At 34.7% G+C, this 26,699-nt stretch overlaps 2 protein-coding genes across 4 annotated transcripts; both read left to right on the forward strand.

Moving 5' to 3' along the window:
- The first annotated feature begins 716 nt into the window (after positions 1-716).
- On the forward strand, positions 717-7,722 carry LOC114285842 (uracil phosphoribosyltransferase). The gene is made up of 4 exons (XM_028228921.2): positions 717-866; positions 2,467-2,525; positions 3,479-3,556; positions 7,432-7,722. Exons 2-4 carry the CDS (start codon positions 2,475-2,477, stop codon positions 7,546-7,548), a joined length of 246 nt encoding a protein of 81 aa, XP_028084722.2. The 5' UTR covers positions 717-866; positions 2,467-2,474; the 3' UTR covers positions 7,549-7,722.
- A 6,747-nt stretch (positions 7,723-14,469) lies between these two features.
- LOC114285841 (beta-1,3-galactosyltransferase 7) lies at positions 14,470-25,253 on the forward strand. 3 transcript variants are annotated; one of them, XM_028228917.2, is made up of 12 exons: positions 14,470-14,858; positions 14,972-15,102; positions 15,321-15,420; positions 15,531-15,577; positions 20,690-20,904; positions 21,008-21,071; positions 22,406-22,478; positions 22,563-22,683; positions 22,974-23,061; positions 24,105-24,230; positions 24,556-24,665; positions 24,753-25,253. In XM_028228917.2, the coding sequence occupies exons 1-12, from the start codon at positions 14,790-14,792 to the stop codon at positions 24,899-24,901; spliced, it is 1,293 nt and encodes a 430-aa protein (XP_028084718.1). In that variant the 5' UTR covers positions 14,470-14,789; the 3' UTR covers positions 24,902-25,253. The 3 variants fall into 3 exon arrangements, with proteins under 3 accessions (XP_028084718.1, XP_028084720.1, XP_028084719.1); XM_028228919.2 differs by having other exon boundaries at positions 14,505-14,868; XM_028228918.2 differs by having other exon boundaries at positions 14,828-15,102.
- Positions 25,254-26,699: the final 1,446 nt, after the last annotated feature.

Here is a 26,699-nt window from a genome sequence, read left to right on the forward strand (position 1 = left end):
AACCGGTCATAGTCGAAAACCGGCCTCTTTTGAGAGAACCGGAAAAACCGCCGGTTGAACCGCCGAACCGGTTGACCCGGTCCCGGTTCACCGAGTTTTAAAAACGGATTTTTTGTATTTTTTTCTTTGTTTTTTTTTATTCTTTCTTTCTTTCTTTCTTATTTTATATATATATATATATATTATATTATATATATATAATAAAAATTTAGTTGGAAACTCTCTTTTAAGGGTTTCCTCTTGTGAGGAATCCCATTGAGAGCTTGAAATTATTGTGAAAACTTCTATCTATTTATAAGAAAAAAATTCTCCCAAAAAAACTCAAGAAATCTATGTGGGATTCAATCAAATTTATTGGAGGGAAACTTAAAATTTTGATATCCCTCCAAAATTTTTGCTTTTCTTTCAATCAAATTACTTGAATTAAAATCATATGGAGGGAATATTGAATATTTGATTTCTTCTTCCAAAATTAAAATTAATAATATTTTTAAATATATTTTTTAATAAAAAAAGTATTAAGAGAAATATTTAAGATTATTAAAATTTTTAATTTATAATTTTATTACTTATATTTTTATTTAAATATAATTTTAATATATTTATGACGTCACGGTTCGATTCCGGTTCAACCCGACGGTTGAACCGGTGACCCGTCCACCCGATCATTTTTCCGGTTCACTCACCGGTCCGATTTTTAAAACATTGTCTCACACACACGCGGTATACACTGTCTCAAACAAATTTCCCTCTCTTTCGACACGACCAAGCCTTACCCCGCTCACCACCGTCGTTGGCCACCGGCGAGAGAGACCGTCGCACATCGCCACTGCCACCTGCAAAGCACCAGCGCCACTTAATCACAGGTATGTTTCTCTCGCTCTATCGCTCTCAGTCTCTCTCCCTCTCTGTCGTTCTCAGTCTCTATCTCTATCTGTCGATGGAGCTCTCTATCTCTCTCTCTCTCTGTGCATCTTGATCTCCCTCTCTCTTTCTATCTATCTTCCTTCCTCTATTTCTCCATTTCACACTTGCCCTAGGGTTTTATATGATTTTTGTTGTTTAATTTTGTGTTGAATTTGAGTTAATGTTGTGTTGATTTCCCACACTTGGTATAGGGTTTGTGTTGATTTTTACACAGAAATCCCAAATTCAAGCTGGATTGAGCAAGAATTTGGGACATGATTGGGGATTAGGAAATCCCAAATTCAGTAACTATATTCATTGTGCTGGTTTGGGAAATCTCATGTGTTTCCTCTTCCATGTAACACACCCATCTATTTTATACTTATCTATACACGTGTATAATAGTCTATTGTCATAGAAAGTTGATTGGTCACTCAAAATTATGGCTCCCTTAATATACTCTGGACATTTGAATCCAAGTTTATTACATTAAATTTTTAATTTTGTTTTGGTATGTATTGCTTGGTTCATTTTAATTTCATTAGATGAACAAAATGTGCACTTCAAGACCATCAGTTGAAGGTTTAGGTCTATCATTCTTGGAGCTCAAAATGCTATTTGGTGAGTTTTGAAAATAAAAAAACTACTGTCTTTTTGAGTGACTGTATTGAAATAGGATGCCCATTAACAAAAGCGATAGCATTAGTCAATTGGTATTGCGCTGAACATTTAACATGTTGCACATGTTACACAATTGAAATTGAAGTATCTTTGTTTCAAACAAGCATTAGGGCTTCTGAATTCACCTATGCGATCCTAGTTATCTGCTCTACCTTAGACATTTCTAATATGACAATGTGGATATGACCATTCTCCTCAAATTCCTGATGGTGATGATTTAGATGAATTTGGAATAGTGGAGATTGACAAGTTTGTGCATAAATGAGGTGAATTGGTCAAACTCCTAAAGATGGTTGGCAAATTTTAAGCTAATTATTATTTAAGTTGCCTTATCAAGATATGATCAATTAATCAATAAGTATCCGCACATCAATTGCATAGAAAATAAATACGAAACATTTCTTAATGAACTCTTAGCTCTTTAAGGTCTTATGCTTATTGTTATGTAGGACACATGAAATTGTATCGTGGAAAACCTTGAAGATTTGAGATTTCAGTCTAATTAACTCATTCTAAATTATCTCTCGAAGTTTATGTTTTTAATTTTTTAATGACTTGAGATGCCATTAGTGCAAACTCATTTCCGTTGCGGTCGTTCTTGAGAATATCTACTCTTTCAAGAACTAGAAGTCTTTAAATTCCTTTGTATTAGAATATGCAAATTTATTTTATCTATCTTGATTGTATTTGGTAAAGTTTTAAAGAACTACTTCTTCGTGTCCCTTTTTAGATTTTGTTTCCAAAATACAGTCTTGCTCTTTTAAGGTTTTCATTTTCCAAAAAAATTGTATTGCTTCCCATGATTTGTTACAACTTACAAATTTTAATTTTTTTTCCTTATTAATACATTAATGTTATCTGTTATCATATTTATTAAAGAAAATGCCATGGCTGAGTTAGGGAGGCTGCTCATGTATGAAGCATCAAGGGATTCGTTGGTGAGTTATTACATTATGCATGTTGTTTGACTAACAACATTAGTGTTAAAAAACTAACAATAAAAATTGTCTTGATATGGATGAAGAATGCAAGAGGAGGACCTTTGATGGGAAGGAAGTTCCTATTTTTAGAGTGAAAAGTGGATTATTATCATTTTTGTATAGTTGGTTCTCAAGGAAATTTGATCCATCCTTGAACTGATTTTTGGATTTTGTTGAAGAGTTTGAGTAATTTGAATGTATAGATGAGATAGGTCTTATGGACTTTTGTATATGGGTTGTAGCCCCTTGGTGCTCCTTATTTTATGATACACTATATAAAGACATTGATAAAATTAGTATTTTGGCAGAGCTAATGCATAACTCTAAAAATGTGGCCATTGATTTATAGGGATAAGGTTTATCTGTGTGGAGAACTTTCCTTAATATCAATTGTAGCCTGTTTATAACAAGTTCATTTGAGAATAGTTAGAATGTGGTTGTTAACATTTGATTGTATATGTCTCTTCTCCTATATATTTACCACATAAGAGTTACAAGAAAAGAAATGCATGAATAGTTAATATAAGTGTTACTCAAAGAATCTAGCCAAAGCTATTTGTTATCTTGGAATATATGCATCCTAGCAACTTAGTCAATGCTCTCTCTCTCTCTCTCTCTCTCTCTCTCTCTCTCTCTCTCTCTCTCTCTCTCTCTCTGTATGTGTGTGCATATGTATACATTTCTTCTTTCTTCCTTAATCTCCAAAGAATTTGCTTTCCAAGGGGATTATGGGAAGCTTGCGAGGAGGTAGTCTGTGAGCAATGTTGGGAGCCTGACACATCTAGTGTCTGCATTTTATATGAGCTTTTTGGGTCATTAAAAAGTGGATGTTCCGTTGGAAGCTATTTTGGTTTCTTGCCTTTTTATGTGCTTATGAATAACTATTGTTGCTATGCTTTTATTGATGGCAGCCTACCATAACATGGGAGATTCGGTCACCAATGGGTCCTACCTCTATAGAATTTATTGATCCAAGGGAACCTGTGGTGGTTAGTATATTACTCTTCTTTGCTTTTTTCTTTTTACCACTGTTACTCATTTCATTGTAATGGATAGACTGAATTAATTCCCTATCCTGCCACTGTATATAGAGTTTAGGAAGTTCCCCCCATTATGCTCGTTGCAACTTGCAAATGATTAAGACATAAATGTTTTAATAAAATGTTTACTAAAATGGTACTTCATAGCACAACAATTAATTCTCAACTAAGTTTAGGTACTTCATAGCACAACAATTTATGGTTTACTAAAATGTTTCATTTGGTACTAGTCAAACTTAGAAGTTAAAAGGGTTATGATCATGGGTATGGTATGATATTTCTATTTTGTCAAAATCTAGTTTTATCTCTTATTCGACTTGTGCTCATACTGTTACTTGCTGCCCTTGTTAATTCATAACAATTCAATTTCAGTTAGTGTCCCACAATATCATAGGTCTTATTTCTTATTATAAGGTGTCACTCTACATGGATTGATTTCAGGAAATCCTGGCTTTTGTAACTATATCTGCATGTGCTTTGTCTATTGTCATTGTTAATAGAATGATCTTAGGATTGAAGTTCTTGGAATATGTGCAGACTGCAGAGGAGGCTATGACATCGATTGAATCAACATTTTTCTTTCGATTGACAACCCCATCATACCCCATCATGCCATTGTTCAAATTGTTTGTTAGGCTCTAATTTATTTAGCCATGAATGATATTATGTTTCTTTTTTTATTGTTATTTTTATTTCAATTGATAGATTTAGTTTTCTTTTTCTTTATATTTTTCCAATTATACCTTTTAGTTGCTGCCTTAAAAGGATAATAAATTGGATTTGTGTAGTCGAAAAAGGGCGTTTCGGGGGTGAAAATTCAAAACAGCCCTTGATCCGCTGTGTGGTCGACACGAACACCTTCTCCATGCCAAATAGGACTTGTGACAAATGACGGAATGTTATTTGGACCCATATGTTGGGATTTAGAGCTGAATACGCCCAAAACTTAGTTGAAAAAGGACGTTTCGGGGGTGAAAATTGAAAACAGCCCCCGAACCGTCGTGTGGCCGACACGAACACCTTCTCCATGCCGAATAGGACTTGTGACAAATGACGAAATGTTATTCGGACTCGTAGGTTGGGATTTAGAGACGAATACGTCCAAAATTTAGTCGAAAAAGGGCGTTTCGGGGGTGAAAATTCAAAACAGCCCTTGATCTGCCGTGTGGCCGACATGAACAGCTTCTCCATGCCAAATATGACTTGTTACAACTAACAGAATGTTATTTGGACCCATATGTTGGGATTTAGAGCTGAATACGTCCAAAACTTAGTTGAAAAAGGGCGTTTCGGGGGCAAAAATTGAAAATAGCCCCCGAACCGCCGTGTGGCCGACACGAACACCTTCCCCATGCCAAATAGGACTTGTGACAAATGACAGAATGTTATTTGGACCCATATGTTGGGATTTAGAACCGAATACGCTCAAAACTTAGTTGAAAAAGGGCATTTCGGGGGCAAAAATTGAAAACTTCCTCCGAACCGCCGTGTGGCCAACACGAACACCTTCCCCATGCCAAATAGGACATGTGACAAATGACGGAATGTTATTCGGACCCGTAGGTTGGGATTTAGAGACAAATACGTCCAAAACTTAGTCGAAAAACGGCGTTTCGAGGTGTGAAAATTCAGAAAAGCCCTTGATTCGTCGTGTGGCCGACACGAACAACTTCCCCATGCCAAATATGAATTGTTACAACTGACGGAATGTTATTTGGACCCATATGTTGGGATTTAGAGCTGAATACGTCCAAAACTTAATTGAAAAAGGGCGTTTCGGGGGCAAAAATTGAAAACAGCCCTCGAACCGCCGTGTGGCCGACACGAACACCTTCCCCATGCCAAATAGGACTTGTGACAAATGACGGAATGTTATTTGGACCCATATGTTGGGATTTAGAGCCGAATACGCCCAAAACTTAGTTGAAAAAGGGCGTTTCGGGGGCAAAAATTGAAAACAGCCCCCGAACCGTCGTGTGGCCGACATGAACACCTTCCCCATGCCAAATAGGACTTGTGACAAATGACGGAATGTTATTCGAACCCGTAGGTTGGGATTTAGAGACGAATACGCCCAAAACTTAGTCAAAAAACGGCGTTTTGGGGGTGAAAATTCAAAACAGCCCTTGATCCGCCATGTGGCCAACACGAACAGCTTCCCCATGCCAAATATGACTTGTTACAACTGACGGAATGTTATTTGGATCCATATGTTGGGATTTAGAGCCGAATACACCCAAAGCTTAGTTGAAAAAGGGCGTTTCGGGGGTGAAAATTCAAAACAGCCCCCGAACCGTCGTGTGGCCGACATGAACACCTTCCCCATGCCAAATAGGACTTTTGAAAAATGACGGAATGTTATTCGGACCCGTAGGTTGGGATTTAGAGACGAATACGCCCAAAACTTAGTCGAAAAACAGCGTTTCGGGGGTGAAAATTCAAAACAGCCCTTGATCTGCTGTGTGGCTGACATGAACAGCTTCCCCATGCCAAATATGACTTGTTACAACTGACGGAATGTTATTTAGACCCATATGTTGGGATTTAGAGCCAAATACGCCAAAAACTTAATTGAAAAAGGGCGTTTCGGGGGCGAAAATTGAAAACTGCCCCCGAACCACCGTGTGGCCAACACGAACACCTTCCCTATGCCAAATAGGACTTGTGACAAATGACGGAATGTTATTCGGACCCGTAGGTTGGGATTTAGAGACGAATACGCCCAAAACTTAGTCGAAAAACGGCGTTTTGCGGCGAAAATTCAAAACAGCCCTTGATCCGTTGTGTGGCCGACATGAACAGCTTCCCCATGCCAAATATAACTTGATACAACTGACAGAATGTTATTTGGACCCATATGTTGGGATTTAGAGCCGAATACGCCCAAAACTTAGTTGAGAAAGGACGTTTTGGGGGCGAAAATTGAAAACAACCCCCGAACCGCCGTGTGGCCGACACAAACACCTTCCCCATGCCAAATAGGACTTGTGACAAATGACGGAATGTTATTCGGACCCGTAGGTTGGGATTTAGAGACGAATACGCCCAAAACTTAGTCGAAAAACGGCGTTTCGCGGCGAAAATTCAAAACAGCCCTTGATTTGCATTGTGGCCAACACAAACAGCTTCCCCATGCCAAATATGACTTGTGACAACTGACGGAATGTTATTCGGACCCGTAGGTTGAGAAAATGCAACTTGTAATATTGCATGGTTACAAATGCCAATACAAAACAAGGAATGCTAGGATCATATAAATGTTAGTGATAAATGAGGGAAAATATGTCAGTTCATCTTCTCGTTATGTGAATATTGTGTTAATGCTTGCAAATTTTCTCAGTGCATGTCGAATATCTAATTCTAGTGTCTGTCTGGATTAATTTTCTCAGTGCATGTCAAATATATCCAAAATGATGTGTTAATGATATTTATAAAAATTATGGGGACAACTGTGAAAAATGTGTTGAAATCGATAACAAATGTTTCATGTTCTTGTTGTTTTTTCCCCCTCATGTTCTGGTTGATTTTCTTCTTTCTTCTCATCCAAAACATGATGCGATGGTCTAAAACAACTGGTTAGCTAAATTTCATGATTATATTAATGAAAAAGTCCAGTCCAAGTATTGACAAAGAAAAAACTCTTTATAATATCTTCCTAGCATGAGTATTTTTGTTAAATGTTTTATCAAGCTCAAGTTCAATTTTTTTATTAAGCTCCCTCGATGGCACATGCAAGGTTACTTAATTATGTTAAATGTTTCATAATAATATCTTCCTAGCATGAGTATTTTTGTTTCTCGAAATGACTTATTTTCGTATTGTAGGTAAGGGACCTTGTTACTGGAAGACTTTTACAAATTCGAGCTTTTCTACTACCAATTACTGGAATAGTTATTGATCCAACAGAGATGAAGTTATTTTCTGGTGGTATAGATTACTAGTGGATATTTCTTTTTTGTATACAGAGGACATCATTTTTGTATGATTATCTATTTGTATGGAATTATTATTTTGGGTTGGATTATATTTGGTTTGTATAGAATTTGATGTTACAAGACCAAATTTTTGGATGGTTGAAAGTGAAATAGAAATAGACATATGTATTGTTTTGTTTATATACAGGGTGCAGGTTGCACGAAATAAATGCAGGTTGTGCAGAAATTAATAATAATAAAAAAAAATAACACTAAATAAAGTTTTTGGTGACTAAATGTTTAGTAGCCAAAAAAAACAAAATGAAACTTGTTGGCTACTAAAAATTTAGTAGCCAAAAACAAACCAAAGATTTTTTGACAACTAAAAATTTAGTAGTAAAAAATATACGAGACTTTAGAAGACTAAATAGTTTAGTAGCTAAAAAAATATATGAAAATTAATTTTTTTTGGCGACTAAATATTTTGTAGCTAATAATAAATGATATTTTGGGCGACTAAAAGTTTTAGTCGCTGAAAATGAAATTTAATTTTATTTGAAAACTTTTGGCGACTAAATATTTAGTCGCCAATTTATGACTTTTGGCTACTAAAAAATATTTAGTCGCCAATACCTCGTACTTTTCCCTACTAAAACATTAGTAGCCATTTATAGGACTTTTGGCGACTAAATTTTTTTTAGTCGCCAAAACCTTCCTCGACCGTTTTCCCGCGACAAATCTAGCAACCAAAATATTTAGTCGGGAAAAGACTTCGGCGACTAAAAACCTTACTTTTGGTGACTAAAACTTTAGTTGCCAAAAGTGCATTTTCTTATAGCGTACGGTGGTGACGTGCAATAACTGTAGTTATTGGATATGTCTTTTGGACTTCTTTTGATTTTGTTGAGCTTAGGATTGATATTAGTTTATGTATTTATTATTTTTTTATGACCTTAGTATTTTTGACAATTTTGCATTGCTGGTTGTTTTTTAACGTTACATTATTTAAGTTGTTTTGACTAGTTGTTGCTACTTTAATGTTGGAGGTATTTGTTAGTTATGAAATTACGGTGGATGGTTTGCTTGGTGTTTTGTTAGTTTTTTTTAAATCCCTTGTTATCTTTTAAGCATGAGAATTTATTTAAACCTTATGGAGACGAGAACGTTTAGATTTTGTTTCACCCCTAGGATTTGGATGATGGAATGTTGATTGAGATTTAGTCATAATTTAATATTTAATTGTCCAAACTGTGAGGCGTGACATTTTAATTTTTTGAAAAAATTATCAAAAAAATTCCATATAGGAATCAGTTATTCTAATAAGTTCCATGAATTTTTTTAATACAATGATAGATCTTATTTGTTTTAATAACTTTACCGTGAGACCTTATTTTAAATTTTGATATGATTTGGTAGACATTTTTACCCTTATTCATTGGAGGATGCTATCTAGGAAAGTTGGATTCAAATTTTGGATCACGTTTCTGTCACTCCAATGTAACACTCAAACTTAATATTAAAAACAAAAAATTAGTATACTTTTTTCAAACGTAATACTAAAAAACTCCTCTAAAGTAACACGTTAAAAAATTCATTGGTATACTTTTTATAGACATAACACTCCAACACTAAAAGAGTCCTCAATGTATTTTTTTCAAACGTAACATTTCAATAACATGACACTTAAAAAATGTAACACAATAAAAGACTTCATAGTGTATTTTTTTCAAACTTAACACTCCAATATAATCCCTCAAACGTAACACTTCAATGTGACAGACAAATGAGTCATTGTACATTTAGAAAAATTAAATAGATCACACATAAAAATATAGAATTATATAAATCACAAGCCTAAAATATGAAACGATCGTGCTACGTAGCTCGAAAACAGGGAGCCCGAATGGCTCGATTTTTTTTTTTTTTTTTGCAGAAGAAGAACGAAGACCAGGAAGAAGAAGGAAGAAAGGAGGAGGAGGAGGAAGGAAGGAGAGGAGGAAGGAGGGAGGAGGAGGAGGAGGAAGAGGACTGGAGGGGGCATAATATTCGCTGGAGGAGGAGGAGGAGGCGGAGGCGGGGCGACGGCGGTCGGAGGCTGCGGCGGGGCTGGGCTGGGCGACGATCGACGGACCTGCGGCTGGGAGGGGCGACGATCGGCGGCTGGCCGGGGCGACGATCGTCTTCTCTCTCTCTTCCCCTCTGCTTCTCTCTTTCTCTCCCTCTACTTTTCTCTGCGTCTTCTCACTCGAGCCATTCGAGACAAAATGTTTTGAGCTACGAAACATTTCCCATTATGAAACTTATTAGTCAATCTCATTAAATTATTTTTGGGCACATTTTGTTTGGAGGGAATTTAAAGATTTGTACGGCAGCCAGTTTTGTGGAAAATTATGAAAAGAAAAAAAAGGGAAAGAAAGGAAAACAGGAAACGAGAAATCAATGGCGGCTCGCGCAATCAGCGGTTTTTGACCAATGAAAATCAAAGAAACGGTATGCCTATTATAATAACATAAAAAAAAAATGTAGTATAATTTATGCATATATGATTCAAATGGGGTAAATAATAAATTATGATTTGCTCCTTTTGTGTTTAGTCATTTTTTATTTTGATTCTTAAAATTATTTTTTTTTTTTCAGTTTAGCTTTTTATGTTTTAAAATTTTCTCAATTTCCTCTTAAAGCTAATTTTTGTTTAAAATTAAAAATAAAATATCATAATAACTATCACGTAATATAAAAATATATGATTATATTAGGGTTTAAGTTTATGTAAGCAATGTGAGTTATATAAAATAAAATATTTTCATACAACGTGATTGTTAATATATTAATTTTTATCTAATTTTTAACAGAAATTAATTTTAGGAATAAATTGAGAAAAACTTGTACCATAAAAGGCCAAAGTAGAAAAAAATAAGTTTTAAAAATTAAAATAAGAAAGTGGCCAAACATAAATGGATAAAATATAATTTACTCAATTCAAATTTAACTCATATATTATAAGATTTACAAACAAAATGAATTTAGGCTACAAAATGATTTTATAAAATGTTTAGGAGAATATTTTTTTTGTACCTAAGGCCCCGTTTGTTTGGGGTTATGGGGAGGGGATTAGGTTTGATAGTGAGGAGGGGATTGAGAATGGAGTGTTTGTTTTGAGAGATATAGAGGGGATTAGTAATCCCTTGGTATTAGTAAGGAGGAGGAAGGGGGATTGGTAAGGAGGAGGTAGAGATAGTATTAGAAAAATAGTGAGGGGATTAAATTTTTTTTAATTTTTTTTTATATTGGGAATTTTTTTTAAAATATAATGTTTATTTTTTTATATTTTTTTATTTGTTTTATTATTTTGTATAAAAATAATTTAACAATTCCTCACTATTAATCCCCTCACTATTAATCCCCTCTATTCTATCTCCCAAAACAAACGGGGCCTAAGATTGTTGTTATAATAACTAGAACAATACTACATACATTAAAATAAAAGAATCAATAATCTACATTTATTATAAGTGTGATCTATATTTAACTAATTTTAAATGTAAACTATACAGTTACTTTGCAAATAAGATTGTAATAAATTTTAATTTTAATTTTTTTGTAAGGATAAATTCTACTTTGTCTTTTTTATGTTTGATCTACTTTCACTTTAATTTAAAGTTTATTTTTTTCCACTTTGGCTTTTCACATTTCAAGTTTTTCTCACTTTATTTAAAGTTAATTTTGGTTAAAAATTAGATAAAAAATGTCACAATAACTATCACATAACATAAAAAATATATTATTATATTAGAGTTTAAATTTATGTCAGATGTGTGATTATATATAATAAAATATTTTTATATTAAGAGATTGTTATTATGATAATTTTTTGTTTAATTTTTAACAGATTTTAGTTTTAAGAGTAAATGAAAAAAATTTAAAATATGAAAAGTTAAAACAAAATTTTTTTTTTAATTAAATGATCAAATATAAAGGAAAAGGTGTAGTTTACCTTTTTTTAATTTTATTTATTTATTTATTTATTTTTGTAATAAATAGCTCTCAGGATCCACTCCTTTGTCCTCCTTTGTCAATATTCCCAGCCTAATCTCCCAATCCTAATAATAAAGAGATCAAGCAGAAAGTCAAAATGGAACAATAACTAACCTACATAACCCTAATAAAGAGATCAAACAAAAAGTCAAAATGGCACAATAACTAACCTACATAACCCTAATCTTAGCTTCCCTTAGGAACACGCCAATTTAACATTCTATCTAGATCATTTCATTAGTAATATGAATCATTTAACCGGCCACCAAACGCAACCTTGTTTCTCTTTTAACAATATTAAAATCACCAATAAATATATTAACTCAAATATAACATATATTATGTGGATTGGAACCCATATTTAAGATTTGACTCTTGATTGATTTGTTTATTTATATATTTGTTATTAATGTATATAACATTATTTATTCATTTTTGCAACGGAGTATATTATTAATGAATTAATTCACATTGATGCAGCCATCCATGGTCCATGCCATCATATAGTATCAACATTTTTTTAGAATGTAATTTAATATTTTGTTTAATGTTTCCTATTTAATGTTACATGTAAAATCACACATAAAAAAAAAATATTAATATGATTTTATATTTTTAATCATGGGATTTATACAAAAGATTTGATGATCATTTTTATTTTATTTTATTTTTTTTTTTGGAAAAGGGAAAAGATTTGATGATATATTATAAGTAATTTTAGAGTTCTATCATAATTATACCGAGCTCTCTTTTATTTAAATTTTCATCACACTTATCCTAGTATCGCTAGTTAGTTGATGAAATTAAACTAAACTAAACCAAACCAAGCCTTAAGTCTTATTAAATAGAATTGGTTACATAAATTCTTATTCTCCATTCGATTCTATCCAAAGCCACTTCGTTAGTTAAATTAAGGAGATTCATATCTCCACTTACTACACTAGTCCACGTCAATCTAGATTTGCTCATTCTCTTAACATTTCCATCTATCGTCATTGTATTGCATCTCTTTATTATTGCTTCAGTTGGTCTTCACTAGTTAGCTGTCAAAGTCTGTAACAAAATATTCTTGTATCTTAGAACACCAAACCTTGGAGGTGGAGGCGAATGCAAGAATCGATGTGGATTTTGTAGTGGAAGGGTTTTGTCAGTGTGGTGAAATTGGAGAAGGAGATTGTGGAGATTGAGCGAGTGAATGTAGATGATGAGGATTTGAGTAACGAAAATTTGGTTGGGCAGTAAATACTTGAGGATAATATTTAAGGTTTGAAATTTGAGTCATTCAATAAGCTATTGAAAGTTTGTTTGATCATTAATTTTAGGATTTTGAGATTAGTCGAAATACGTACAAACTATCCATATACCTAATTATCAGAAAAACTTGGAGGGTGTGGTAATGGGAATTAATTGTGGGGGTGTGTGAATAGGGTGGTTGAGGCTAGGTTTTGTTACGGGCATTCGTAAGTGTTTACTACGGTGGTGGTGGTTGTATATCTGTCTTTTTGGTAGTGGTGGGAGTTGTGAATTGTCAAAGATCGTTCTCAAGATGTGCTTGAGGGCATTGGATGTAGAAGACAGGGGTGGCCATGTTTTGGGGAAAGAAAATGGAGAAAATGAAAGGCAAATATATTTAAGAATAAATTAGGGAGTTATTATTTTTATTCTATTTTGTTTTAAATACATTCTTTTTTATTATTGTTATTATTTTTTTTTTGGGTATAGATGACAATGCATTTGAAATAAAGTAAAGTAGGAATAGTAACTATATTATAATAAAGATAAATAATGTAATATATTTGGAACAAAATGGAGTGGGAATAACCACTCCCATAAATTATTATATTTTAAAAATAATATAGCCTGATTATCTAATTATTTTTGTCTAATTAAAATGGGAGGTTGACCAATAAGTTTCATATTTTGGATTTGTGATTCATATTGTCTTATTTTTTCTTGTGATCTATTTAGTCCTTTTAGACGTGTTATGACTCATCTGGTCACCATATTGCAGTCACATTTGAAAAAAAGTACACTAAAGAACTTTTTAGTGTCACATCATACTCGTCACATTAAAGTGTCATATTTGGAAAAAGCACACTTAAGAGTTTTAAATTTTTTTAGAGTGTCACATTATACCCGCTATGTTGAAGTGTCACATGTCACATTTGAGAAAAGTACGCTGAGGAATTTTTAATTTTTTTTAGAGTGTTACATCATATCTGCCACATTGTCACGTTTGAGAAAAATACACTAAGGAATTTTTAATATTTTTAGAGTTTCACATCATATTCGTCACGTTATCACGTTTGAGAAAAATACACTAAGGAGTTTTTATTTTTTTAAGTGTCACATCATACCCGCAATATTGTCACATTAGAAAAAAATACACTACAGATTATTATTTTTTGAAGTGTCACATCATACCCACCATGTTATTATATTAGGAAAAAATACACTAAAGAGTTTTTATTTTTTTTTGAATAAAAGTTTTGGAGTGTCATATCATACCCGCCACCCTGTCACATTTAAAAAAAATACACTAAGGAGTTTTTAATTTTTTTGGAGTGTCACATCGTTAGAGTGTTATATTAATACCTGACATATTAGAGTATCTCATCATACATGTCACATTAATAAAAATGTATAATTGTCCACCAAAATACTACCAAAATAAAAAAATAGAACTACACGGAAAGAAACTCTCTACTAATAAGGCTTAACAGATCAATAGAAAACATTTAAAACTAATTGGAGTACTTGTTTATGAGATAAAATTTATTAATAAATATCTCATTAATTTTTTATATAAATATCCCGCTATAAAAATAATAAAATTAGCTATTTTAATCACTAGTGTGGCTATAACATCATATTTTTAATTTAATCCGTTTCCTTCCCAAATAAATGAGTTTTGTATGTATAGAGGCTCGGGGTTGAACTAGACCAATAAAAGATAAAAAATAATTTCATAAAAAAATACAAAAAATTGTTGAGAAAAATTTGTGTGTGTGTTTTTTTTTTCTACTGCATATCAAACTTGGAAAATAGCTGGTAACTCAAAAGTGAAGGGTCGATTGGGTTGAAAATATTCTCTTACCGGTAAGAGAATACAAAAAAAAAACCTAAAACAACGTGGTTTTGAGATTTCGAGCCATTCGACAACTGCCAATCGGAGTTGATCAAACTTATGGCATTGACAACGGTGGTGAAAAAACCAGGCGCGTAGGAGGATCATGTTAAATGCACCCCCGCGGACTCTGAGACTCTCTCTCTCTCTCTCTCCCTCCCTCATACAGAGAGAGGTATGAAAATGTATGAACAGACATATACAATCATATAGATTAGACACACAAATCACCCAACACAACATAGGCATAAGAATTAGAATCATACACACAAACACGTATATATGCAGGTAAACGATACAAGAGTAGTTGGTGCATCGAAAACAACCATGAAGAATAGAAACACTGGAAAAGTTTCCCCTCAATGGATTATCATCCTCTGCATCTTCAGCTTTGCCATCGGCACCCTTTTCACCAACAGGTTGCTCTTCTCTCTCTCGATTCTTTTGGACTGTTTTTGTTTTCCCAATTGAAATTTCACCTCATTCAAAAGGAACAAAAAAGAAAAAAAAGACGATTAGCTACAATTCGAGTAATTATTTCCAAATTTGCATTACTTTTTATATAGTTTTTTATTTTTTATTTTTTGGGTTGAGCTGAGCTAAGATATTGAAGAGAATTTGGTTGTTGATGTCGTAGATTGTGGGCTCCTCTTCCTGAATCCAACGGTCGGACCATCTCACGGCCTCGACATGATCAAGAATTGCAATTTGTTTCCGATGATTCTATCACACAGAAGGTCCTTTTTGTTTCCCCCTCAAAAATGTTTACTCTTTATATGGTTGATTTTGATTCTTTATGTCTCTTTTTAATGGGGGTTTTCAAATATAATTGTTGATGCTTGGACAGGGTAAGGATGTAATGGGGGAGGTTCACAAAACCCAAGAATCCATTCAGTGAGTATTTGAAATTTTGGCTTCCAAATTGATGGGATTCCAACTCTTCATTCTCTTTGCTATTGTTTGTCTGCACCTCCACTGGTATTTGGACATTATTTTATGCTATGTTTCAAAATTTTAATGGAAATTGTAGATCGTCTAGGTAGTGATGACCAGGGTTTTGTGTTCGTTGGAGAGTGGAAGCACACATTAGGGAAACATGAGACAAAGGAAATGTCCAGCTGAGAGACAGAACAACCCAGTAGAGAGAGACAGAAAACCGTGATGTGAGCAAATACACTGACTAGCAGTGATGACCTCTCTAGGGTTGTTGTTAGATTTTTATTATTGGTAGTCCCGTTTGACAAAACTCCATGCAGTTGTAATTTTGTTCAACTTTTATTTCAGTGAGGCTATAAGTTTTTAGATGCGAATCCAATCTGAATTGTGCTTTGCAAAGATGTTTCGGAAGTTAATTCTTTTATGTTTGCTACTTCGCTGACTATGTTAGGGATTGAGCTGCCCGGTTAGCTCGTGGGGGTCGAGGGGGCAGAGCCTCTTGGCGGGTCCAGGGTAGCGCCTAGGTGGGGTCGAGGGGCAGCACCCTTGAAGCCAGAAGCAAAATTGTAGTTGAAGTTGTTTGGTTGCTTGAGCGACGGAGTGTGCGCTCGAGCAAAGAATCCTTGGTCCCAAAAGTTTTCACTGACTGTAAAAATATTGAGAAGTTGCATTTCTCGCTCGAGTGACACTTTGGTGGCTTGAGCGAAGACACTTGAAAAAGCACGCGTTTTAGTCTCCTCGCTCGAGCGAGAGATCTTTCGCTCGAGCAACCTTCGCGGCCCGATTTTCTATAAATACGTGTTTCAGTCAGATTTTAGGGTTACGACTTCCAGATCTTCTTCTTGGATATTAGGGTTTGTATCTGGAGCTTCTTTGTTAGTTTCTTTGATGTTTGTTTGTGTTTAAATCTGATTTGAAAAGTATACATCAAAGGATTGTTCGTTTAATACAAAATAGAGTGTTATTCTTTGGTGGATTCCGTGGAATTTGGGCCTGAAATTTTAGTGGATTCCAAAGTGGCTCATTGTCGTGATTCAACATCGGCGTTGTGGATTCAACGTTGGGCAAGACAATTCCGAAGTGAAGACGGGGCTAGAAGAGACACATAGGGTTCGGTTCGATTTGGGCATAGATTCCCTAGGTAATTGAGAGTACACTTGTGTAATTCCTTTATGTCTTCTTAGTGGATTGTTTTGTGGCTTTTGCCCGTGGTTTTTTATCACAATTGGAGACGTTCCAATTGTAGTTTTTCACGTTAAATCGTTGTGTTGATTTGTCTTTGATTGTTTGATTGGGATTGCTATTTACTCGTTAAAACTGATACAAATCAATATCTAGGGGATTTTTAGATTTTGTAGTTGTGTTGTGGGGAGGGTCACATGACCTGTGACAAACTTCTCGGATATTCCGAAATTCAGTTAGAATATGCCAGCTCATGTATGTATCAGAGCCTATTAGTTCATTAGGATTTGCCTTTATCTCCAAGCCTTTGTAAATTAGTCAAGTTGCATAGTTTTCTCTCTTGGTATGGTAGGGTTGGCCTAAGGTAATGACACCTACGGCTTGCCACACAGAGCGATACCTTTGTCTCTAGCCATCAAGCCACAGAATCTCGAAGTCCCATTGTCACGACCCGAACCCGCCCCCATGGGTTAAGGACGTAACCGGCCAGTAATCCTAAGATTACCTACGGCCTCAAACCAAAATAGACTTAACACATCAGAGTAAAAGGGGCCAAAGGGAAGCCAAATTTAAAACTTTGTCCATAGAGCTGTGCTTACATGGCACATCAAAACAAACCATACATATGTACGTTAATAACTCACAACAAAAAGTGTAATGACATAAGATTCTATACAGACAGGATCATCCAAACTAAGTCAACCCATGAAAACTATATACAGATATATTCAAAACTTCGCCAACCTGACAAAATGTAAATATATAACAAAAGGGCGAAGACGAGTCTCGTGCGTGAGACACAAGGGCTGACTCTCTTAAAACCTTAGTTGCTCCATACAGACTTCATTGAGACTGGGTCTGGACCTCTCTTGGCTCACCTACAAACACATGAATGAGCGTGAGCGAAAGCCCAGTGAATAATATCAAATCAAATACAGAAGTTACATAACAATGTAGAACAACATGTTCCAAACGGCCTTAGGCCCAATTCCTATTTCTATTTAACGGGCATATAACTATACGAAATTCAAATCAAGTGACTGTAGTTCCAAACATTCTGGCCTTTGGCCCATTCAGATTTCCATTCATGTCAAAACGGCCTTCGGCCCGTTCATTTACGTCAAAACGGCCTTCGGCCCATTCATTTCTATCAAAATGGCCTTCGGCCCATTCGTTTACGTCAAAACGGCCTTCGGCCCATACATTCATGTCAAAACGGCCTTCGGCCCGCTCATTCATGTCAAAACGACCTTAGGTCCATTCATATATGTCAAAACGACCTTTGGTCCACTCATTTCTATCAAAATGACCTTCGGTCCATTCATTTCTGTCAAAACGGCCTTCGGCCCACTCATTCATGTCAAAACGACCTTCGGTCCACTCATTTCTATCAGAACGACCTTGGTCCATTTATGTTTATCAGAACGACCTTTGGTCCATTTGTTTACGTCAAAACGACCTTAGGTCCATTCATTTCTATCAGACAGAATGACCTTAGGTCCATTTATTCATATCGAAACGACCTTTGGTCCATTCATCTCTATCAAAACGACCTCTGGTCCATTTATTTCTATCAAAACGACCTTAGGTCCAATTACTTTCATGTCAGACTTTTGCCCACAATCCCAATCAGCAATTCCAGCAATTCATAAAGCTTATGAGGGAATAAACAACTGGACATTCACAATTATTCGAATATCGATATTACTCACAGTGATCGGCTTGTGGATTTGCCCTGGAGCTTGACCCTACACGTTTCATGAACACAAAAGGGTCATTAACAGTTCAATCCGTTCTTTAATTCACATATTCCTCTTTAGGCTTTATTATTATCTCATTAACTCATTTACAATGCTTAACATATGCCTAAGAGTGCTTGCAAGTGAAAGAGAACGGAAAACAGAACACAAAATGCAAAAACAGGATTTCAGAAAATAGGGTCCCCGCTCGAGCGTGGACTTCCCCGCTCGAGCGGACCCTTAGGTCTGCAAAAGTACTGGTTGCCTTCAATTCCAGCTCGAGCGTGAACTCGGCCGCTCGAGCGTACTGCCTGTCTACATAGCTTCCCGCTTGAGCGTCAAATTCCCCCGCTCGAGCGGGAACCATGTCTGCAAAAAAAAAAAAATGCTGGGAGCTCGTTTTCTCCGCTCGAGCGGCACTTCACCCGCTCGAGCGGACATCGAAAATCTGGGTTTTCCAAATTGAGTTCTTGAGCTTCATCTCGATATTCAAAGGCTCTAAATGTATGATTTCGGTCCAAACTTCACATAATCATGTACTAACATGGTACAAACATAGAATTACAACATATTGAAGCTCAATTTCATAATTTATTTGCATGCATGTCCCAAAATATCACAACCTCATCACCAACATGCTCAAATTCAAACATTCAAGACTTATACTCCCAAGATTTCTACATGCATGCCCTCTTGACTTCATATTCACTTCAAATAATGTAATTAGTACTCATTCCCATAAAATTTAACAAAGACCTGCTTGCATGTGGGGTTACACTACCAATCTTTCATAATTTCACAAATTACATGCTAGATTTGTGATTCCATGGGAGTTCATTACATGCATGCACATATCAAGCCTCAATTTCAACAAAATGATCTCAAATCATGCTCTTGATCACAAACAACCCTTGAACACACAAGATTACACATTAAACTCATGAATTCAAGAATCAATGCTTACCTAGGGGCTCAATCTTCACAATTATGGCCAAGTCTTGCACCTAGCCTTCCCAATTCACAATTTTGAATCAAAATGCCCAAAGGTGCCTCCCCTCTCTCTCAAAGTCGTCTCTCTCTTTTCTAGAGAGTTAAACTTCAGCTAAAATGATATAAGGGTGAGGAATTGATCATAATAAGGCCCCTATTTAGCCCCACTCAACACATTATTTCATTATAAAATATTTGGGGCACTTAATTTATCAATTTAATCGATTTAATCTGACCCAAATCAATTTTCAATTAAATTCCACCGTAGGCTCTAAAAATTACGCCAATCACAATGGCGCGATCAATTTCGGGTTCTGTGGCCGATAGGGCCCTCAATTTAATTCCCAAAGTAGTTTACTCAAACAGATATTCCTACAGTGAACAGATAGAATTGCAAAATCACATAATGACACATAAAGTCATGCTGAACACATAATCATATTCAAATTAAGGACCAATTTAGCATATTACGGAACAGGGGTATCACACCCATGTTGCCTAAGTCCTGCCTCTTGATGTAGTTAATTAAATCGGTGTGGCGTGGTTACCTCAAAGATGAAGGCCACATGGATTTACCCACCTTGGTACTGAAGTCAAGTAAGACTACTTGAGTCATGTGGTTTAACCAGCTTGCAATAACTCATGCACGTTCAGTAAGAACTCCTTTTTAGGACTTGGGCACATTTTCTCTAGTCTTCCTAGTATACTATATAGGCAGGTATCCTTCTTAAAGGCTTACACGGAAGTTCCCAATCTGACGTGTAAAGTACATGCCATCATCGACGTGTGCACAACACCTGAATGTGTCAGAGATATCCACACATAGTCTTTTATCTTTATTTGCAACAAAAGCAAGTTGGTTCATTGAATTCATGACATTACCTTGTTTTTCACAAATGCTAACAAGAAAAAGTTTCAAAAACATGCTGGATACATTTCGAATCCTGCAAAAAGCTGCACTTGCTTTCCATGGAAAAAGAAGATGAAAAAAAAAAAAAAGAGAGAAAAAGGAGCTTACCAGCATACATTTCCATGGGACAATTAATTCAAATACCATTCTATGTTTCCTTGTTTTTCTCTTCACTTACTACCTTTTGTTTTCTTTAATTGAGTTAAATAACAATATGGTTTCTATGATGAATTATTTGGGGGATATCAGATCATTGCACAATACGATATCTAAACTTCGAATGGAGGTCGGTGCCACTCGGGGTTTCCATGGTGAGATGGAGAATCCTGACAATTTACCTGATGTGAGGACATCGTCTCATAATAGTCTGCCAAAGAGAAAAACATTTATGGTTATTGGAATAAACACTGCTTTCAGTAGCAGAAAGAGGCGTGATTCAATTAGAGAAACCTGGATGCCTCAAGGTATTACTCTCGCTATTTTTTGTTTCCTTTTTAGATTTTGCTTCCATATGCTGTGAGTTTCTTTACTGCAGACACCGGTGCTAACCATATTGTGTTAGATTAGGTGACAAGTTACTCCAACTAGAGCAAGAAAAGGGGATTGTCATCCGCTTTATGCTTGGTCACAGGTAAATCACTGCTTCGATATACTCTGGGTTTATGTATGTATGTGTGATGTTGTCCTTTTGTTTCTAGTAAATAAATAATTTTTATTGATAAAACAAATTACAGCACAATACAAGGAGGTATACCTCCTAAAAAATAAAAAAGAAAGCAATCAATTTCAGTCTGCTTTCCAAAATATAAACAGGAAAGCGCAAATTAGATTGTACAAGCCAATAAAGCTCTGTTACATCCCTATATTAATTACAAAAAAGCGCTATCATGATGTTCCTGCCATAAGTGATAAGCAAACACTGTAAGATGATTTTAGTACACAACCTAACATGCCTTTTTCTTGCTAAACTCTGTGACACACAATGAACTAGGCTCTTCCAGTGAGCAACCGCTGGAACAAAAGCACTACTTTCCATTTTGTCATTCCAAATGTCACAAGTAAAGATATAGGATACGATAAATGGTTATGGTTGTTGACAGGAAGTTTGCAGAAGTAGCAGTTTATCGAAGAAATAGCAACAAACCATTGGGGGCGGTCCTGACTAGTCAAGTTTTCCTTAGTCGCTAGCTAGAGAATAAAAGTAGTCCTTGAAATTGCCTTGGAATGCCATAACAATTGAGCCCAGCTAACTCAAGATGATCTGCTTCTCACAAGTTTCAAAGCCGAAGCAACAGTGATCTTACCTTTAAAAGGATGCAGCCCACTTGAGCCTATCTTTTGTAGAAAATTTAGTTGAAATGTGAATAGCACTTAATTCCTCATTTCCGTAAGCTGAATTGCATTTGCAGAGGGCCATCTCGATGTACCATTATCTGTAATAACACTTAACTGTTACAGCACGTGACAAACTGAATCATTGGCTACTTTTCTCCATCTATCTAGCGGCTGTAGAAGATGCCAGTTGTTGAAACCAAAATGGAAATGGAAAGTGGATAATGAGGTCACCCTCACTGTCTTTGTCACGAGCTCTCCTCTAAATTGGTCCACCTAGGCAATGAAACATTCCACATGCACCATGTCCTTATCTCCTCTTGGTAAGGTAGTCCCATTGGAAATCAGAAGAAAGCACCCAAAAATGAGGCCACATGTGCTTGATTAAATTGCTTAGATTGTTGATATTTGACATGATGTCTGCTTTTTTTTAAAAATACAATATAACAATTTTGAAATCAAATTTTCATATGAGCAATTCTTGAATCTCTGTACCTTAATTACACTTCTATGCCTTGAAAAAAATAGCAGTTGTGTTCTTGTTTTCTACAGAGAGTGAATCAACGCAAGATTGCTCTGGTTCATACATAATAATATATGGCCTTCACTTTCTTTTTGTACTGATCAATGCAGCGCAACATCCAACAGCATTCTAGATCGAGCAATTGACTCAGAGGATGCTCAACATAAAGATTTTCTTAGGCTTGTAAGGAAAGCTTGATTTTTTTTTGTCAACATGAAATGTATGTTTCTAGGACGGATGGTGAACAATGTTATGTTATTGTTACAGGAGCATGTTGAAGGGTATCATGAACTATCAGCAAAGACAAAAACCTTCTTTTCCACAGCAATTGCAAAATGGGATGCTGAATTCTATGTAAAGGTGGATGATGATGTTCATGTCAATTTGGGTTTGTGCTCCCCCCCCCCTCACTCTTTTTTATTTTTATTTTATTTTTATTTATTTATAAATTTTGCCCTCACGAGTTATCTTTAATTTCTAGCTATTATCTGACTTGTATATACATTTATATATGTATGTATGTGTATGTGTATGCATGTGTATTTTATTTAGTGTCTGAATCTGGAAAATGGTCAGGTATTGGGTAGGTTGAGTTAAGACTTTGCTATAGCTCTAGTTTTGGCCTCATTCTATTGAATCACAGGAAACTGAAACTTTCTACTTTTTTTGTTAATGCAGGCATGCTAGCTGCAACTCTTGCCCGCCACCGTACAAAGCCAAGGGTATATATAGGATGTATGAAATCTGGACCAGTTCTTTCTCAGAAGTATATTCTTAAACTTTATTTATTTATTTATTATTTTATTTTTCCACATTATATAGTATTTATAAAGCACGGATATGGATACAATATGATACGGATATAGCGATATGACAAAACCTCAAAAAGTAGGATATGGGTGAGGCTAGGATACGTTAGTTTAAGAAATTTTTACAGATTTTATTATTGTATTATACATAAGCTCAAAAAATGGTATGAAACAATTATTTAGAAATTATGTATTAATTGAAGAGTTAGTGGTCAGTTTACTTTTTAATTTTTCAGTAGGTCCTATAAAAATTTCATTTGCAATATCAAGTCTAAACTGCTTATATTGCCCATGTGCTTTTCCCTTTCACACTTGATATGCAAAAGTGTGAATGCTATGGTTTTCCCTTTCTGTGAAGTATAGATACGGATACGGGACACATGCATAAGATATTAGATACATCAATTTGATAAATTATGAAAAAAAGTAGGGAACTACTTTAGGGGGTGTTTGGCAAGAAAAAAAATAGCATAGTTTAGGCTAAAATTCACAAAAAGACAAAATAGGCTAAAATAGCTAATAAGACAAAATATCACATCAAACCCATAATCATTTCACTTTTTCTCTCACAAATATCACATCCAACTACAAAAAAATCCAATCATCTTCCCAAACACAAAAATTTTAGCCTACTAAAATAGCCAAAAACTAAAATAGCCTACTAAAATAGCAACTTCCCAAACGAAGCCTTAATATCACTATTTTCTTCTTCTCTAAGAACTAAGCAAAGTGTTGAAAACTATTCTTGTATTTACCCTAACAATTATACTCTAATGCTATGCAAGGTGTATCACAATCTAAATTTCATAATTGTTCGGATATGTGACCTAGAATATCCGAAACATATCTAATACTTCTCAAAATTAAAGAAAATTAATTTCAAATTCTGGATATGTTTAGGAAGTATCTAATACAAAATCGACAAGTATCCAATATTTTCATTCATGAACTGAACCACCTTTTCGACTTTCTTATTTCCAACTACTTGTTTCCTCCATAGGAATGTCAAGTATCATGAACCCGAATATTGGAAATTTGGTGAGGAGGGGAACAAATACTTTCGGCATGCAACTGGGCAGATTTATGCTATCTCAAGGGATCTGGCATCTTATATCTCTATCAACCAGTAAGAATTATAATGCTGAAGTAGCGACACTCTTATAACAAGCATTATCATGTTATTTTGATCATAGAAAATGTTCATTTATTGAGAAGAGAACATTAAATTGTTACATTCTGATCAGATATTTCATTATTTTAGGGCTTCTTCCCCCCCCCCCCCCCCCCCCCCCCCCCCCAAAGTTGTCGAGAAAGAGTGGCTATAGTTTAACAGGGCACACAACCCTTTTAACTATGATTTATGACTAGCCAAAAAAAAAAACCCACACTTCACTATTAATAGCATATTCAATCCCACTAATGCTAGTGTTTTGGTAATTCTGAATGTGAAGGCCAATATTACACAAGTATGCAAATGAAGACGTGTCACTTGGTGCCTGGTTTATTGGTCTTGAAGTTGAGCACATAGATGATCGGAACATGTGTTGTGGGACTCCACCTGGTATGCCTTTCTTTGAGATACCTTTCATAGTATTGAGTCTTTAGAACTTCATAGATGGATTCTTAAGAATTTTGAATGCCTTTCCAGATTGCGAGTGGAAGGCGCAAGCGGGAAATGTTTGCATAGCTTCGTTTGATTGGAGCTGCAGCGGAATATGCAAATCAGTGGAAAGAATCAAGCTTGTTCACGAGAGGTGTGGGGAAGATGCTGCTGCTATCTGGAGTGCTCTCTTCTAAAATTTTAGTTCAAATGTTGGTATCAATTCCCATCATCTTCATTTTCTGTTGACCAAAGAGATCACATGAAATAGCATGTAGGAGCTCACAAGTTTGGAGAATTTAGATAGGAAATCTGTGTCACCAAATGTTGTAAATCTAACAGTTTCATAGGGACTTTCTGTGATGAGAAAATGCATTTTTCAATACTTTTCTTGCAAAATTTTCTTACTCAAGACATCTTGTTATTCATGAATTTGAGACTCCATTCATGAGATATGCTTATGCATTTATACACATGTTTGTATGGAGTGGCCTTTTGATGTAGGTATATTGATCCTCATATATATGAAAGATTATGCTATATTTGGGATGGGTTGTACTTGGGCTCAGGCTCAATAGTTTGACTACACTTCGACCCTGGAGTCTATATTTGTGTATACTTATGTTATCATTATTATTGAATTTTAGTCATATCATTAATTAATACGTTCGCTTGACTATTTTGATTGGTGTTTGATAGCGAAGAGGATTGGTTACTAGTCGGTTGTAATGCTTAATTCGCCGACAGTGGGATTTGGGGGGTGATATTCTCATCCCTACATAACATTACTACGACGGTCAACCCCATTTGCTCTAGAACACTGTTTGGGAACCTAGGACAAAAAAGAAAAGAAAATTGATTACCCATGTAAAAAATCTAGTTAAGTTCTTTGCAAGCCCATTTCAGGTCGTTCAAATTTTCGAAAATTTTATAAACATGTATTACTCGGTTGATGTGGCACCTACCACATTATTGTAATGAATCATGTTTCAGATTCTAAATCATTAATGCACGTCACATAAATGACCGAAAAATGCTTCTAGAAATTAGGGTGAATCGCGCTAACGGTCTCTATAGTTTGGAGCTTGTGTCATTTTGGTCCCTAACTTTTTAATTGTGACACATATAACCCTGAATTTTGAATTTTGTTCAAAATAAGGATAATTGAAGATACCATTTGATTTTTTAAGGGCAAAACCATCAATTTGATAAAATATAATTAACTTGACAAAAATAAATGCCAAAAAAATGTTTTGGAATTTTTAAAAATAATTTCTACACACTAAAGATAAAATTATGTAAAATTAATAAATTTTTTTGACATTTATTTATTTATTTATTTTACCAAATTAATTTTTATTGTGTTTGGATGATAATCATGTAATGGGTGGTTGGTTTTGTTTTCATTAAATTAGTTTTAATTTTTCCAAAATTCAAATATGGCAACAACTTTGATATCATTATTAAACTAATCCATTAAATAAAAAAAATCCAAAACTAAAAATATTTCATATATTAAATGTATCATTTACACATTAAAAGTTTAACAACTACCCATTACATAATCATCATCTAAACATAATAAAAATTAATTTGATAAAATAAATAAATAAATAAATAAATATCTAAAAGATTTACCAATTTTACATAATTTCATCCTTGGAGTGTAGAAATAATTTTAAAAATTTTAAAGATATTTTTTGACATTTATTTTTGTCAAATTAGTTTATATTTTATCAAATTAACCATTTTACCTTGAAATTAAGCAATGGTATCTTTAATTGTCCTTATTTGAAACAAGATTCAAAATTTAGGATAAAATGTGTCACAATTGAAAAGTTAAGGATTAATGTGACACGAGTCCCAAATTATAGAGACAATTAGTGTAATTTGCTTAAAAATTAAGTTTGTATACAAATTTTCATACTTACAGGAATTTCCAGGCATTAATTTATGCTAGTGCCTTAATTAGATTAGAATGACAATGCCCACAAA

This window comes from Camellia sinensis, chromosome 1, assembly GCF_055761805.1.
Source record: "Camellia sinensis isolate YWXY chromosome 1, ASM5576180v1, whole genome shotgun sequence".
Lineage (NCBI taxonomy): Eukaryota > Viridiplantae > Streptophyta > Magnoliopsida > Ericales > Theaceae > Camellia > Camellia sinensis.